At 32.1% G+C, this 16,779-nt stretch overlaps 1 protein-coding gene across 1 annotated transcript in view; it reads left to right on the forward strand.

Annotated features, from left to right (window-relative positions):
* The window catches only part of LOC114054244 (cysteine-rich secretory protein LCCL domain-containing 1), a 46,109-nt gene that overhangs the window by 20,723 nt on the left and 8,607 nt on the right, over positions 1 to 16,779 (forward strand). Inside the window, exons 2-11 of the mRNA XM_027877423.1 lie at positions 599 to 717; positions 1,035 to 1,167; positions 3,390 to 3,505; positions 4,174 to 4,274; positions 6,573 to 6,716; positions 7,881 to 7,941; positions 8,039 to 8,105; positions 8,465 to 8,595; positions 12,367 to 12,410; positions 12,499 to 12,571. Coding sequence (XP_027733224.1) covers positions 599 to 717; positions 1,035 to 1,167; positions 3,390 to 3,505; positions 4,174 to 4,274; positions 6,573 to 6,716; positions 7,881 to 7,941; positions 8,039 to 8,105; positions 8,465 to 8,595; positions 12,367 to 12,410; positions 12,499 to 12,571 — 989 coding nt within the window. The remainder of the gene's footprint in view (positions 1 to 598; positions 718 to 1,034; positions 1,168 to 3,389; positions 3,506 to 4,173; positions 4,275 to 6,572; positions 6,717 to 7,880; positions 7,942 to 8,038; positions 8,106 to 8,464; positions 8,596 to 12,366; positions 12,411 to 12,498; positions 12,572 to 16,779) is intronic.

Raw genomic sequence — 16,779 nt, forward strand, 5'->3', positions numbered from 1 at the left:
CATTCTAGTTTTCCTTAATTATTGCAAATAATAATGTTAATGTTACTAGTAACATTAATAATTAGCATTTATATAGCATTGGAGATTTTCAAAATATTGAACATATTTCATTTGATCCTCACAACAACCCTGGGTGGTAAGTGCTATTACTACTCCCATTTTACAGATTGGGGGACTGAGGCAAACAAAGGTTAAGTGATTTTTCTAGGGTCACACAGTTAATAAGCGTCAGAAGTGGAATTTGAACTGAGATCTTCCTTAGTCCAAATTCAATGTTCTTACACACTGGGCTACCTAACTGCTGAATAATAACAGAGAATGAAGAAAACTTGGTAGCCTTTCTTTACTATGGAGGATCTATTTCTATAATTTTACATTATTTTCTTCAAAGATACATTTCAAAATTTTAAATATTTATTCTCATTAAATGTAATTCCCCTACCCATTTTTGAAAAATAAATTCTTCCATTTGGGACATTTAAAGTGAAACCTCAATGCAAAAGATAGAAGGGTAGGAACTGAGTACCACCAGTGAGTTCTTACTAAAATCTCAAACTCCATGTATACACATACATATAACTTTTCTTTTTAATTGTAGACATGGGATGTAGAACTGGAGAGATCTGCAGAATCCTGGGCTGAAACTTGCCTGTGGGAACATGGGCCTGCAAGCCTGCTTCCATCAATTGGACAGAATTTGGGGGCACATTGGGGAAGGTAATTTAAAATAAAACTTTTAATTTTACAAAATGTGAATGTTTTCTACACAAATTTATATTAACATATCTCTGCAAGCTAACATAATCTTAGGGCCAAATTAAATTAGACAAAAAAAGTAATAATAGCAGCACCTGAACAGCTCCACTGTTAAATGGATTAAATTAGTGACAGAAAACTCAAACTTTTTTGAAACTTGTAATTTCTTTCAAAAATCTATCTTTAAGACTATGTTAAATGGCTCATTATAATATTGATTATGTATTTTTCAGTATTTAGTTTGGAGTTTTAATAAATTCTGATTTTATTTAATATAGATACAGGCCTCCAACATTCCATGTCCAAGCATGGTATGATGAAGTGAGAGACTTTACCTATCCTTATCCACATGAATGTAACCCATATTGCCCCTTTCGATGTTCTGGTCCAGTTTGCACACATTATACTCAGGTATGTTTATTGGCTACAGACTAAATCTCTATTTCTAGTGTTGGATCAATATTATTCTAGGAGCAGTAATTGAATTTGTAATAAGATGGGAGTGGCATTAGATTTGGAACCAGGAAATTTAGGTTCAATTCCCAGTTCTGCCACTTAGCATTACCTGTGGAAAGATCTTCAGGGATTATTTATTCCAGCCTTCTATTTTTACAGATGAGTACTATGAGTCCAATAGAAGTGAAATGACTTGTTCAGGGTCATAAAGATAGTAAAGAACAGAGCTGGGATTGGATCTCAGGTACTTTGACTCAAAATTTAGTATTCTTTCTGTTGTTTGCCACACTGCTACCGTCTGACTTATTACTATTGAAATGGAAGAGACATAATTTGAAATATACATATCATGTATGAACCAATGTGGACTTTATACATTTCTCTTATCATTATTGTTCATTTACCAAAAGTGATATTTTAATTTATTTACAGCACTTATACAAAAGTAAGAGTTTCCATTTCTTTTTTTCTCTGATAATGTAAAAACAAATATTTAAAAAAAAAGTTTAGATATGTGATGGTCACAATATACTAAGACTTTGATTTATCATTGCTCTGATGAGTTTGATGGCTAGACTCTTTCTTTGTCAAATAATTTTTAAAGAAGGCAATCTAAGTCTAAATTTCTGTAGGATTCCCCCCTCCCCCATTCCTCTCACAATATGCAGAAGAGAAGATTGGACCAGCCAGTTGTATCTTTTTAAAATGAATGTCGGTCTCTATTCTGAGACCTGTTAATGAAACACACCTTCCTTCTGTCAATAAATAGGTGAGGAAGTAGGGGAGATTAATGCAGCATAAGCTATCAGATGTGATCTCTATGTTGGTTTTCCATGTATTTTTCTTTATTACAAGGGAGGGCTCAGCAGGGTCAGGGATACACCAAAAATGATCATGGTATTAAAAAAAAGGAATAAATAAAACTTTCTGAAATAGGATGGAAAAACATGATTTAGTAGAAATAATATATTAAGCTGGTAGTCAAGAAACCTATGTTCCAGTAGGGATGTATATGTATTATACAGTGTATCCCAAAAGTCTTAGTGCAATTTTAATCTGTTAAAACACAACACAGCACTAAGACTTTATAGATACACATACATACATGTGTGTCTGTCTAGCTGTTTGTCTCTTATGGATAGACAAATGTGTGTGGTGTGTGTGTGTATTTTGGTTTTGCCACTAATTAGCTTTGTGACTTTGGGCAAATTATTTTTCTGTAGTTCTTATTTTTTCTGATCTATTGAATAAATGTAGTTGGGCTAGAACATCTATCAAATCTTTTCTGTATTTCAGTTTGGTGGCCTATATATAAATCCGGAGATTAATCCTTAGGGTTTTTTTTTCTTTCCCCTAATAGAAACTTATTTGATCTCTTTCTGCAATCTTAGAGCATTCTGTCTAATGGACAAAAACTGAAGGGCTATTTTCATTTATTCACTTGTTTATTGATGCAATATTAATTTTTTTTCTGTAACTCTTGACCAGTCAATGCATCAGCCATTCATTAAATACCTACCATAGATGCTCATAGATGCTAGGTGATGGCAGCTTTATGCTAGGTCCATAGAAGATTTCACCTATGGGTGTCAGTCCTTTCAGTGTTTAATAAGTTTATCCCTCTTTTAAAGGATAAGAAAACAGTAGGATAAGAAAACAATTATATAAGCAGCTAGAGATGCTTCCTACAACATTTTAATATTTTGTCAACATCATTTCCACTGATTTCTTCTGAAAAATATTGTTAATTTGATTTAAGTAGCAAAGTATGCTATATCTGTAGCTAAATAATTTAAATAATTTAAAAAGTTCATCACTCATTAAATCTTATGAGGCAAGGATCCAATCAGTCCTTGTCCCTGGACATAGGGATAATAGTTGTAATAACTCTGCATTAATATAATCTTCCACAGTTTACAAAATACATGTGCATCTATTGGCTTATTTGCTTGTCAGAGCAACCCTTAGAAGAAAGCAGAGAAATATTATCAGTCCCATTTCACAAATACGAAAACTGAGACTTAGGAAGGATAAGGGACCCAAAGGTCACACATAGCTCTTGATTAGCAGTCAGAATTACATGATTGTTTTTCCCACATTCATTCTTCAGGAATTCACTCATAGAAATGTTGATGTTCTTTATCTAATTGGATGTAACTTTGTTTCCTGTCATGTAGGTTGTTTGGGCTACAAGTAGCAGAATAGGTTGTGCTATTAATTTGTGCCACAATATGAACATCTGGGGACAGATATGGCCTAAAGCAGTTTATTTAGTGTGCAATTATTCTCCAAAGTAAGTATAGAAACAGGAATGAATTTCTAAATTTATGCTTAAAACTTGAAAATGCTTTCATTTGTCAGACTGCTGTTCTTAGCTTGTACTCTTAAAAATGTTTTCAGCATGCTCACACTATACAGATCTTAAAAGGCAAGTGTAGTTGTTACTTCTCAAATTCAATAGGTTTAGTGTCTTTAGCAAAATTTGAGAATGTAAACTCCATGAATACAGAGACCATATTTTTGATCTCTTTTCTTTTACTCAGTGCATACTGTGCTCCATAATTATTCCCTCATGTTAATGCAATAGATGTGAATTATTTCACAAAGAACATAAACAATATTTGGAAAACAGTTCAGTATATGTGACACAGTCACGACATATCTAATTTAATTCTATGGTAAGTAGATTTTGTTACAAGGAATGGCATATACGTATATATTTTGTGGCAAGGTTTAATCCTCTGGCACGTAATAGGAATATATGTACTCAGATTATTTTGCACATTTTCAAAGATAGAAATAGGGCCATTATTTATATTTTATAATTGTAGAGTGAAAGATTAAGAGTATGAGCCAACTGACAGAATTTGGTCCATTGACTTTTGGAAGAATTTCAAATATTAGGTTGTTCAATTCTTCATAATTGTAAGTTAAACTTTTGATGTTATATTTCTCTTTAAGGGGTAACTGGTGGGGCCATGCACCTTACAAACATGGTCGGCCCTGTTCTGCGTGTCCACCCAGTTTTGGAGGGAGCTGTAGAGAAAATCTTTGCTACAAAGGTATATTAATTACTATTGTTATATTGAGGTTTTTTTTTGCCACTTCTACATTAAAACAAAATGCAATTTGGACTTTCAGATTATATGCTAACATGAATGCCACAAAAGTGACCAGAGCTACACTATAGTAACTGTATGGGAAAGTTTTGTAAAATAAACACTTAGAATTATCTGTAAAATATCCAAGTTCTAATAACTGTGAAATTGATGGATGGAAATTCTCATGGCTATTCCAAATGGCCAAGGGAGGAAAATATATTTACATACTTCAAAAAGTCAGAAGTTGATGTTTATTTCTTTTTCATATCAATTTGATTTATTGTTAATTTTCATTATTCTTGTAATATTGGGTTAACATAGTATTAATTTGGGTGGTTTTCTTTTGCACTGTTATCCACAATTTCCTCAACATAATTATCAGATTGTAGATTTTGTGTCCAGCATCTCATTCAGTGTATATTTTAGTGTACTGAGGCCAGAAAATGGTTCTGCATGTCCCTTTGCCCAAGGAATAAGAAGACAAGATTATTAGTGTTGAAATATTACAAGGAATAAGCATTAGTGTAGAAGTTTTGTCTTTTAAATAGTTGTGAGAAGTTTTGAGTAGAAGTAAAGTTGGCAAAAAAATTAGAATCAAATTTATCTAATAAAAAGGTGCTATAAAATGAATGAGTTAAAATATTCATTTAAACCAATATTTAAAAACCTGTATTTTTGTCAATGTCGCAATCCCCTTGGATCTATAACTTGCAGCCCTAAAGAATTTCCTACTATAGAGGTTAATTGATTTGCTATGGTCACCCAAGTAGTATTAGAGGCAGACACTGGAACCCAGGCCTTCCTGATGCTGTGCCCTAAAGTGGCCTACCACACTCCCTTTCCCTCAAAGAAAAGGCCCACATAGAAGTTAACAGATTATATTATTTCAATTCAATTAAATACACATTTATTAAGTGGCTGCTGGCACTGTGCCAAGATAGAAATAAAACAATCCCTCAAGGAATTTAGGTTCTACAGAATGATTTGTGAAAATATTCTTTACTATATTAAAAAAAAAACAGGTGTAGGATTTAAACAGCTTTAGAAAAAAAACTAGATTGTAATTTTAAAATATAATTCATAATATACTCATTTTACAAGTAACTTAATCTGATATTTTTGTACATATGATCTGCCTTCTACATTTTTGCTGCTCACCAGACATTAAGAAAAGGGAGGGATGATTGGCTCCAGTAGATGAAGCCCATTTTCTATTACTCTTCAGTAGGGCTTAAGGTATTTATGGTTAGACTTTCTTTAACTAGAGAAGCACAATAAGTCACAATGAGTTTTCCTGGTGTCTTGCCTGTTCTAATAATAATGATGATGATGATGATAATAATTGATAGAATTTACATGGAACTTTGGTTTGCAAAGCCCTTTACAAATATCTCATTTTATCACAACAGCCCTGGGACGTAGGCACGATTATTATTATTCATAGTTTCTAGATGAAGAAACTGAGGCAGACAGAGGTTGAGACTTGCCCAGGGTCACACAGCTAGTAAGTGCTTGAGGTAGGATTTAAACTCAGGACTTTCTGACTCCACCCAGTGCTCTATCTACACTGTCACCTAGTTGTCTTTTATGAACAATGGTTTCTTCTTTTCTAGTGCCCTTTACTTATTCTCTTTATGTCCTAAATCAGTGATATCAAAGTCAAATAGAAATGGGGCCAATACTCCATACATAAGGATCCATGTAGTCTTCATTTTGACTTACTTGTATTTTTGTTTATTTTGTAAAATACTTCCCAATTACATTTTCATCTGTTCTGGGCTCCACTTGGGAGGATTGTGTACTACTTATAGAACACAAGCTGCTTGTTTGACACCTCTGTCCTAAATATTTCCCACACCTGGAAACTTTCTGGTTTGTAACTCTGAAAACTAGTTCCCTGAGGAGGGTTATTGTGGGAGTCGGATGAGAAGATTTATGTGAAGTTTAATGTACTATTTGAATATCCATGTTCTATAGATGAAGTTTATATAAGTTGAGTGACTTGTGCCTGCTTGTATAGTTTATAAGCAGGATTTGAACAAAGATCTCTCTAAGTTGATTACAGTTTTAATTATTTTCTGTTTTACCATACTGTTTCTCAATAACTACAGTTGAGTGATAGATTTTTTCAGCTAGTTTTTCCTCATATTTATCTTACTCAGTATTTGTAAAAATATTCTTACAAAGCAAGTTTCTGGAACTGATATAAATGTAAGATGGGCTTTTGATTCTCTCTCTTTAATTCATTCTATATAACAGAAGGCTCAGAAAGGCATTTCTCTCCTCATGAACCAGAAGAAACAAATGAAATTGAACAACAGCAGTCACAAGTGTATGATCCCCAGATTCAAGCAAGAGCTGATGACAGTAACAGAAATGAAGTTATAAGTACACAGCAAATGTGTAAGACCTTTTCCTTTGTATTAAAGGGAATGATTACATTGGAATTTTAAAAGACTTTGATACTTTCCATCAATATGGAGATTTTTTTCCACTGGTAAAAATCAAAATACCTTCCTAATTTTTCATTTTGTGCAGTTACTACCTAATTCCTCATATGTCTGTTTGCCACAATAATAGTACCAACATATGAAAAACACTTTCAAATTTAGAGTCTTTTTCACAGGATCTTCCCGACACCTCAGATTCATCCTTTGTTTGTAATTGGTTGGTGCTGGTTATACGTGGACTTAATGATGGACTTTACAATAGTTTTCACTTGGTGATATCCTGTATCCAGTTTAGATCTACTACCTGTCTTTCCACTATCTTTGCAATTTTGATTCTTCTGAGATTGTGGTGGTGGATAATTCATATCTACATAGCCTCAACTTTAAAATATTGGAGTCATACAAGCAAAACTTCGAGAATACTATATTGAGTGCCATTGACATCCATATCTTACTTTTACTTTTCATTTTTCAAATGGGTAAAGCTCAGACCATAGATTCTGAATTCTGTTTTATCTAAGAATAATATATATAGTGAATTTTAAAAAAAATTAAGTTTTATAGTAAATGAAAGAAATGAAATACATAATCAAGGATATATATATATATATTATATATATATATATATATCTGGAAAAGAAACTGGGGCAATCTTGGAGTCTATGGTAAGGAGAGTAGATAGATGATTCAAGTGTTGTTGTAGTACTTACATGATATAAATATCCAGAGAAGACCTTTAGTACAGTGAATGGATCTTCTCTGGAGAATTTATGAAAGGACCTCAACAGGCTAAGAATCTATGGATGGATTTTATATGTGCTATACTGTTAGAGGGTGTATACCTGTAATTGAGATAATGAATACATTGGAATTCTGAAATACATTTAATTAAAGATTTAATTCTGATGTTACTATTTGATGATGAACTTTTAATCCTCATGTTTATACAGGATTGAATTTTTTGGTTATAGGATGGATATTTTCATAAAAGATTCAACTATTTGCTTGTAGGCATTTAACTGTTTTTGAATCAAAATGATCTTATGTCTTAAATAAAAAGTCTGACCTCTGTTCTATTACTTAAAATACTTTTGTAATGGTTTGTTCTTATCTTTAGCTCAAATTGTTGCTTGTGAGGTGAGATTAAGAGACCAGTGCAAAGGAACAACATGCAATAGGTAACCTTTATGTATTATTCTCAAAATTTTATGGAAAGCAATACAAAATCATTATCAAATTAAAGCAATTTAACTTCTTTTCAAATGTTCTGTTTAGATATGAATGTCCTGCTGGTTGCTTGGATAGCAAAGCCAAAGTTATTGGAAGTGTACATTATGAAATGGTAAATATGATCAATAGAATTACTTAACAATTTGATACTGAAAACAATTGAAATGACAGGAGAAGGAAGTATGATATTAGAAGGCAGAGATTTTTGTTTGTTTGTTTGTATCCCCAGTGCCTAGCATAAGCACTTAATCAATACCTACTGATTAGAATTAAGGAGGAGTTTCTATAAATATTTATAGACACAACTTTTTAAAATGGAGGTTACATAGATCTGATCATTTTGCTGTGTGAATCTATGCTTCTTTCTCAAGTCATGTAAATAAGTTCATGTTCCTTTCAACCTTAAAGTGTGATAATGTTTCATCATCAAAATAATTTACTCTATGCCTTTCCCTTTCCCTTCCCCCCAAGCAATCAAGCATCTGTAGAGCTGCAATACATTATGGAATAATAGACAATGATGGTGGTTGGGTAGATATCACTAGGCAAGGAAGAAAACATTATTTCATCAAATCCTATAGAAATGGCATTCAGTCGATTGGGTAAGTATTTCTTTAGAACCAAATTATTGTGTGTTATAAAATAGAATTTATCTTTTTGGAAAATATCTGCTCTATTTTAAACATTATTGTTTTTATTTTCACATTGAGGTATGCAGAAATACTACTCTAAAGCTGATGTCTCTATATGTAGGATGTGTGTGTGTGTGTGTGTACACACATATGTATCCACAGACTAGATGTCTGTGGTAGAAGGTAGAAACCTAGCTACAGAAGTGTACAGAAAATATTAAAAATCAGAATATACTTTTTCTGTTCAATCCTGAAGAACTGATTTTTAAAGGGGTTAGTAGAAGATAAATCAGATTTTTCATTTTAAGGGGTAGCTGCTTTAATTTTTCTATCCATGGTTATGGCAGATATGATTTATATAACACTAAATTGTAACATATTTATTTTTAAATTGTGCTCATAAGATAACCTGATACCTGTATTTTTAAGAGAAATATTTTTAACAGAAATAGTTATCTGTGCAAAACAGGAATCCACATATCCACTATTATGACCAAACTTCTGAACTCATGTTCAGAAATTAATTTTGAAAATAAGATTCTTCTCAGGCATAAGAAAATGTCCAAACTTAATTTCAGTAGCAAAGTATGATATTTTTACAAATTTTATTTGAAAGAAAGCTTCTCATGTTTTAAATTCAAAATTATGTTTCAGGATTCAGATTCAGAATTGTTTTTCAATTTTTTTGAAAATTAGCAGTTATATATTTTGCTTTTCATGATGACAATATTTGAATATTCAGAAACATTTTAAGGAATTTGCTTTCTGTATGCTAAGAAGAAAGTCAATTTTTAAAAGATTTTCATACCTATAAATTGTCATAAGTTAAGGTACACTCTTGAATTTTCCAAACATCATCATTTCGGGGCAGCTAGGTAGCACAGTGGATAGAGCACCAGCCCTGAAGTCAGGAGGACCTGAGTTCAAATCCAGCCTCAGACCAAACACTTGACATGTACTAGCTATGTGACCTTGGGCAAGTCACCTAACCCCAATTGCCTTACCAAAACAAAACAAAACAAAACAAAATCGTCATTTCAAGGTAATATTTAAGATGTTCTGTTCACTGCATATATAATATATTGGTATTAAAGATATTGAAAAACTGGTAGTGATGGATGTTTTTATCATAATTTGATATGTTTTATCAGAATATCATTTCCCCATAATGTAGACTATAGAGTAGCTTGGGGAAAAATTCTCATTAAAAAGCATGTTATATGGAAATACCTTCTTTGGGAAGAATTGTGTTTTTTTGTTTTAGGAAACAGTTTTTCATTTGGATCACAGAATTATAGATTTAGATCTCCAAAAGATCTTAAAAGACATTGAATTCTTCATTTTAGAGAGGAGGAAACTAAAGCTGAGAAAGGTTAGGTGACAAAGTCATGCAGCTTGGAAGGGTTGGAGGCAGGATTGAAACCCGAGTCTTCCATGATTCCAAGTCCAGGACTCTATTCACTATACTGTTTTCAACATTTTACTAATAATGTGTTTTCTTAAATACCCAAATACCCAGAAGTCTCATTTGAAGCCATGTTAAAAAAATTAAAATTTAACCACAACTTATTTGGATACCATTTGAGTTTATAACTCTTTCATAAAATAGCATTAGAGAAGTCTTTTAGCATTTCCTTGTATCTGTTTTCAACTCTAGTTAGAACTCTGTATACAACAACAACAACAAAAAGTTTTCTTCAACATATTAATGAAACATAAAAGGTGAATAGAGGTGGTAGATGTGAAATGATAGATATTAATAGACATGAAAAATTTTAAAATTCCAGTAATAAAAATATAAGTTGCTTATAGTACAGAATTTATCATAATTTTTAACTGTTCAGTTAATTCATATTTAATATAGTGCAACATATTCATTTTTACTGATTTAACTTTAGATTCTTATTATTAGTATCAAGTAGCACATTACAAAATATTGAATATGTATTTATGTGTATATAGTGTAGAAGGTAGAATAAAGTATTGCTTCCCAAATAAATTTATAAAGAGGTTTTTTTTCTTCCTACAGGGTATATTGTGAACATTTTTATGGTCATATAATAATATTTTCTTCATGAAATACAATACAATTCTATTTTTGCTCCATTCACATAGGATTAAAATACCCACAAATGTTGCTTAGATGTAGTACTTAATAATTAGATTATGTTTTGTACAGATTTTCTTTTGGGGATATAAGCAACTTCAGAGATTTGTTATATTGTATGTTAGTAATCATAATCCTTATTATTTATATTGATTAAAATAGATCAACTTCCTTTTCAGAATAAAATAGTTTTCTTTTTATATTAATGCTTATAATAGAGTATTTTCACTCCCAAATTCAATCCCCACCCTGAAATCCTTATCTGTGTTCAGTAGTTGGTATTTCATTTATGTAAAATTGTGGTCTTTTTTGGTAAAGGTTGGGGGAAGGGAGTAACATTATGCAATATTGAACACTATGCAGTATTTAGGTAGATAGAAATGAGGGTTTGGGGAGTTAATTTTTTTCATAATTAACTTAATGCACTTTTACTATGTGGTATGTTATTGTTTTTTTTTCAGCTGTAACTTTGTGCAATAGCTATGTCCCTGAAAATTGGGTAAATCAAAACCTATTTATTGCATACTAGGGAAGTTTGATACTTAATGAAATCTTTAATGGAACCTTTTGTCAGGCAAATGCTTTCATTTATTGTATTCATATCTCGATATGAAAATATTGGATCTACTTAAAACAATGTAGGACTGCATGAAGTTCATGAGAAATCTGATAGTTGAGATTGATTTAATATAGATTGCAATCATTTTCATATTAAATTCATGCAACAGCCTGTTTATACAAAATTTAGATTTCTGATGACCTACCTGTCCAAAATACTCCAAGAGGTCTCTGAATAACTTCATTGTCACAAAGCCTTATCTAACTTTTCAGAACATACTAATGTGGTCTAAGAAATGGTGCAAGGTGTGTTACAGTATTAGAGATTATATTGATACTAAGCCTAGTATGTTGGATATTGTTTGCATCATCTTATTCTTCTTCTAGTTTCTATTAGATAGTCTATTGTGAGGAAAATGGCAAGAAGGAAAGAACCACTGTTCTCAGCCATCCTGTATCCAAACTCCTTTCTTCCTCCCACCTTTCATTTCCAACCCTATACCCCAGGTTACCTAACACTTTCTGGGATGGCAAGAAGGACAAAGGCAAGGGGAAAGTGTGTTGGGGATGGTGGTATTAAATACTCAACCAGTACTTAAACAGAGGGCTCTCAATTCCAAAGTTAGTGTTATTTCAATTCCATAAAGTTATTCTTTGTGATAAGACTGTAGATAGAGTTACAGTACAATAAGCTGGAGATTTGTAGTAATCTTTGGTTTCCTTTGTAGTGAAAGTTCACAAATATAAATTATTATTATTCTGTTAAATACCTATTTTAAAATAAACATTAAAAGGAATTTTACTTTTGATATCTCATGAACTTAGTATTAATAAGAGAATCTTAAATTCTGCATTTTACACGTTACTTATTGTTTTAAATTATTCTTTATGTTGTGTTAAATATTCCCACTGAGAATTCCCAAACATGTCCAGATGAGTTTTGTACATGATGTAATTCACTTACATTTTAGTAAGAAACTTTATCAAAGGCTATGTCAGTAACTATTGTCAGTATTAATGACAGTCTTGTTATGCTTAAGAAAATTATTGACTCATTCTGTCTTTTTTATCTTTAGCAAATATCAATCTGCCAATTCCTTCACAGTCTCTAAAGTGACAGGTTAGCACTTATTTTTAAGCTAATTTTAATACTACTGATTTTATTAATTTTCCTATGCATTTATTGATTTGTATTTATATTTCTTTAGTTCAAACCATTACTTGTGAAACAACTGTGGAACAATTATGCCCATTTCACAAACCTGCTTCCCACTGCCCAAGGTAACATTCTTGAAAACTTGATGATAATTTCTACATTTGGGACTGGATTTGTGATTCTAGCAGTATAGATAACTGCCGCATGAGGGAACTTCATCTATCGGTATAGGTTGGCACCTTCTCTGTAACTTATAGACTTAGAAATTTGCCCTGAACATTTCTAGAGTACAAGAATTATTTTTCCTTTTATTATAAGTTTCTTATAGTATAAATATTATTAGAGTTTATTGTTAACTAGAGGCAGCTAGATGGTTCAGTGGATAGAGTACTGGGCCCGGCTTCAGGAAGACCTGAGTTCATACCCTGTTTCAGACACTTGACTGTATGACCCTGGGCAGGTCACTAAGTCTCTGTTTGCCCCAGTTTTCTCATCTATAAAATGGGGGTCATAGTAGTGTCTATCTCCCAATGTTGTTGAGAAGATCAGATAACATAAAAATTATAAAGCACTTAGCACAGACCCTGTCACATAGTAAGCGCTATATAATAATTACTATTATTACATGTGAATTTTGTGGATATTGTTGTTCTAACCTTGTTACTATCATTTTGACTGTAATCAAGTGTTTACTGTAAAAGCTCTGTATTGTATAAAGCACAAGAAAGATCTAATTCTTGTTACAATAGAAGAGTTGTACATATCTTTATTATGATTGTTGAGATTATCCATGACTCTTATGTTTCCTAGAGTAACATCCATGGTGTGTACCATGGAACTCCCAAGCCATATGGACCTGTAGCTGTCGTATCTTTTATAAATAGTGCTTGGGTACATACATGTTGAACCTCTTTGTATTATTAGAGTACTACCCTGAACCTACTGGAAAATTAAGATAATTCTATTACTGTCATGCAAGACCTAACATATGTAAGACTATGCCATATGATGCCATTTATTGAATGACCTCTCCACAAATTACTGTCTTTTCTTTGGGTTTTTGTGGCACTTCTCTATTGGTTCTTCTCTTCCCTGTCTAACGTCTACTTGGTTTCCTCTGCTGGATCTCAACCTTGAACTGTATCTCTCCTACACTCTTTATGTTTGTGAGTTCATTATCTTCTATAGGTGTAATTATCATCTATATACAGGTGACTCCCACATCTATGTATCCCACCCAAATCTTTCCTGAGTTTCAGTCTTACATAACCAACCGACTTTTGGGTATTTCAAATTGAATGTCTTGTCTCAAACTCAATATGCTCCAAACTGAACTCATTATTTTTTTCCCATCAAACAAAGCAGTCTTCCACTCTTTATTTCTGCCGAGGGCACCATTATCGATCTAATTATCTAGGATCACAATATTGAATAATCTTCTCTCCCTCATTCCACAAATCCATTTACTAATTGTAAGGTTCTTTGATGGCAGGAGCTATTTCATTTTTCTCTTTAGCATACTATTCTTATACATAGTAGGAGATCAATAAATACTTTTGGATTGATAGGTTTTCTGTGGCATTTCTTGTTGTTGATGAGCCATATCTGACACTCTGTGATGCCATTTGGTGTTTTCATGGCAAAGATACAGGAACGGTTTGCCATTTCCTTCTCCAACTCATTTTATAGATGACGAAACTGAGGCAAACAAAGTTAAGTGACTTGCCCAGAGTCACACAACTAGTAAGTGTCTGAGGTGAGATTTAAACTCATGAAGATGAGTCTTCCTGACTCCAGGCCCAGCACTCTATTAGCTATGTGACCTAGCTGCCATCTTACAAAAGTCTGTTTTTGAAAGTTATTTAATTACTATGTAAGATCAATGATTTTACCATCCTATCTTTAATTCAATTATTCTTCTGTATTTTGTAATTCCAAAATATGATCAAATTTAACTCTTATTACAAAACAATCAGAAAGCATAAATGCCCACTATCCTCTTTTAAAACTTAGGTGGGGGAAAAAAAGGTCATCAGCTAGCATTTGTTAAGTACCTGTTATGTGACAGGCATTATATAGGGGGCATGTTTCAAAGACAAAAAAGAAATAATCAGTGCCCTGAAGGAGCTTACCTTCTAAAGAATTAAAAGTAGTATTTGTGCAAAGTGTTGCACTTCACTCTCAGTATTAAGAGTTTTTTCATTAATGTTCAATTCCATTCAACAAATATTTATTAAATGCATACCATGTGCAAAGAACCTGGCATAGCAATGTACTTAATAGTGTATTTAATAAATATTCCTTGAATTGAATTAGCTTCTACAGTATCAAAGCCCCTAATGCTACTTAGATTTTTAAGTTGGAGATATTCTGATGAAGATGCAAACCTTAGTATACAGGATATGAGTGTTTTGTTTAAAAGTACAAACACAAATGAAATATAGTATACAATTTTACAATTGTCTTTCTTTTATTTAATTCATTAAACTTAATTAATGGATAGTAAGTATGCTGAATTAGACATGATAAATCATAACTATCTACCTAGGGCTATAGGTCTTTAAATCTTTTGTATACCAAAAGAAAGGAGCTCTTTGGACCATTTCATAATTATTACATAACTAAGCCATTAGTTTTAGTTATTGATTGAAATTTTTAAAAAAATTACATATTAGTCACATTGGGAAAGAAAACACAGGACAAAACAAAACAATAAAAACAAAAAAAAACACCACAAGAAAAATAAAGAAAGTGAAAAATAGCATGCTTTGTTCTGCATTCAGACTCTATCAGTTCTTTTGCTGAAAATGGAGAACATTTCATCATGTGTTCTTTGGAATTGTCTTGTGATTGAAGTATTTAAACTATAATCTCAGCTTGTTTTACATATATGAAATTTTGAATTGAATTTTTATGTCTTTAAAAAACATTTTATCAGGAATAAAAGTGTCCTTTGGGTTGCAGTACTCTGAGAATCAGTTGAAGGATATGTGCTAATCTAAACTGGTAAAGGAGAATTTTCTTATTGGGAGTTCCATATGCCAATGAAATCACAACTCCTGTCCCTGACAAAATGCAATACATAGTAAGTTCCATAAACCAGAGAAGAAAGGCATTTTTGTTACTTTGTAGTCACATCATATATGTTACTAAGGTAATGGAAGATTCAGGTAAAGAAGAGGAAGCATATTTTAGTAAGTAATCATTCCTTTTTTTGCATTTCAAATATTGTGAGTAACCTTAGAAAACCTATCATCCTTTAGATTCCTTGGGGGGGAAATAACATCAAAAGGAAAGAAGACTCATGCTCTTTGGTACATATTTGGGTGGGTGGAGCACCTTTTTGTGGGTAGCAGAGAGGGCATCAATATTGAAGACTGTCTTGACTTTCTACATGGTTATAAATATTCCTCAACCACTGAAGTACTGTGTAGCTACAATCAGTTTTATCTTGGACTATTTTGAGTACTCTGAAGTAGTGGGGTTTTGAAATCATTCCAACAAAGCTGAAAGTCTTAAATGATGGTGGCTTCACTGTTCTTTGATTTTTTTTTACCCCTAGTCATTCCTTCCTTGAAGGCTTTCCTTACCTGTAATTTATTCTAAAGAAATGACAAAATAAACAAGTTAAGGGGTAATTTTTCTAAATGACAAATTCATGCCACTTTGGGACACACATTGAAATGATTTCTTCAGATTGCCACTCAGTCATTGTAATCTTGCTTTGTCCTATTGAAGTTTGAATATAAAATTTTCAACTTTTTTTATAAAACTTTACCATAAGAAAACCTAAATTTAGGGAGAAACAAATCAAGTGTTATATATTTTATAAAGTTCTAAGTATCATTTACTTTATTTGTATAAATCACTACCTGCTCTTTATAAGTAAAGAATAACAATTAACAATGGAACCCCACCAAAATACCATAGATTTCAATTATAAAACAGCTCATTAGCAAGCATTTTTGCATATAACATGAATCAAATCATGTTTCCCAAAGTATAAGTACACAAAGGAAGAGTGTAATATAATCTGATTAACTTTTAAGGCAAGTAAAAGTCCTAGTGTAAGAAATCTATGAACTACCAATAGTGTCAATAAGTTAAACTGGTTGAAATACACCTTTAATGAAAAATCTAATTTACTTTTGGGGTGAATTATCACTTTGGGCTGTGATTTTAAATCAAAGGAGGCATCATACTCCACTTAAAAATGAGCACCCTGATATTTTGTAAGGGTGAGGACTATACTAAGAATTATATGATATGTCCTCTGTCAGAAAGTTTCCTTTTTACAGGTATAATATAAAGTGGTTGTTCAAATAAAAACTTT

This window comes from Vombatus ursinus, unplaced genomic scaffold (assembly GCF_900497805.2).
Source record: "Vombatus ursinus unplaced genomic scaffold, bare-nosed wombat genome assembly UNPS02014812.1, whole genome shotgun sequence".
NCBI lineage: Eukaryota > Metazoa > Chordata > Mammalia > Diprotodontia > Vombatidae > Vombatus > Vombatus ursinus.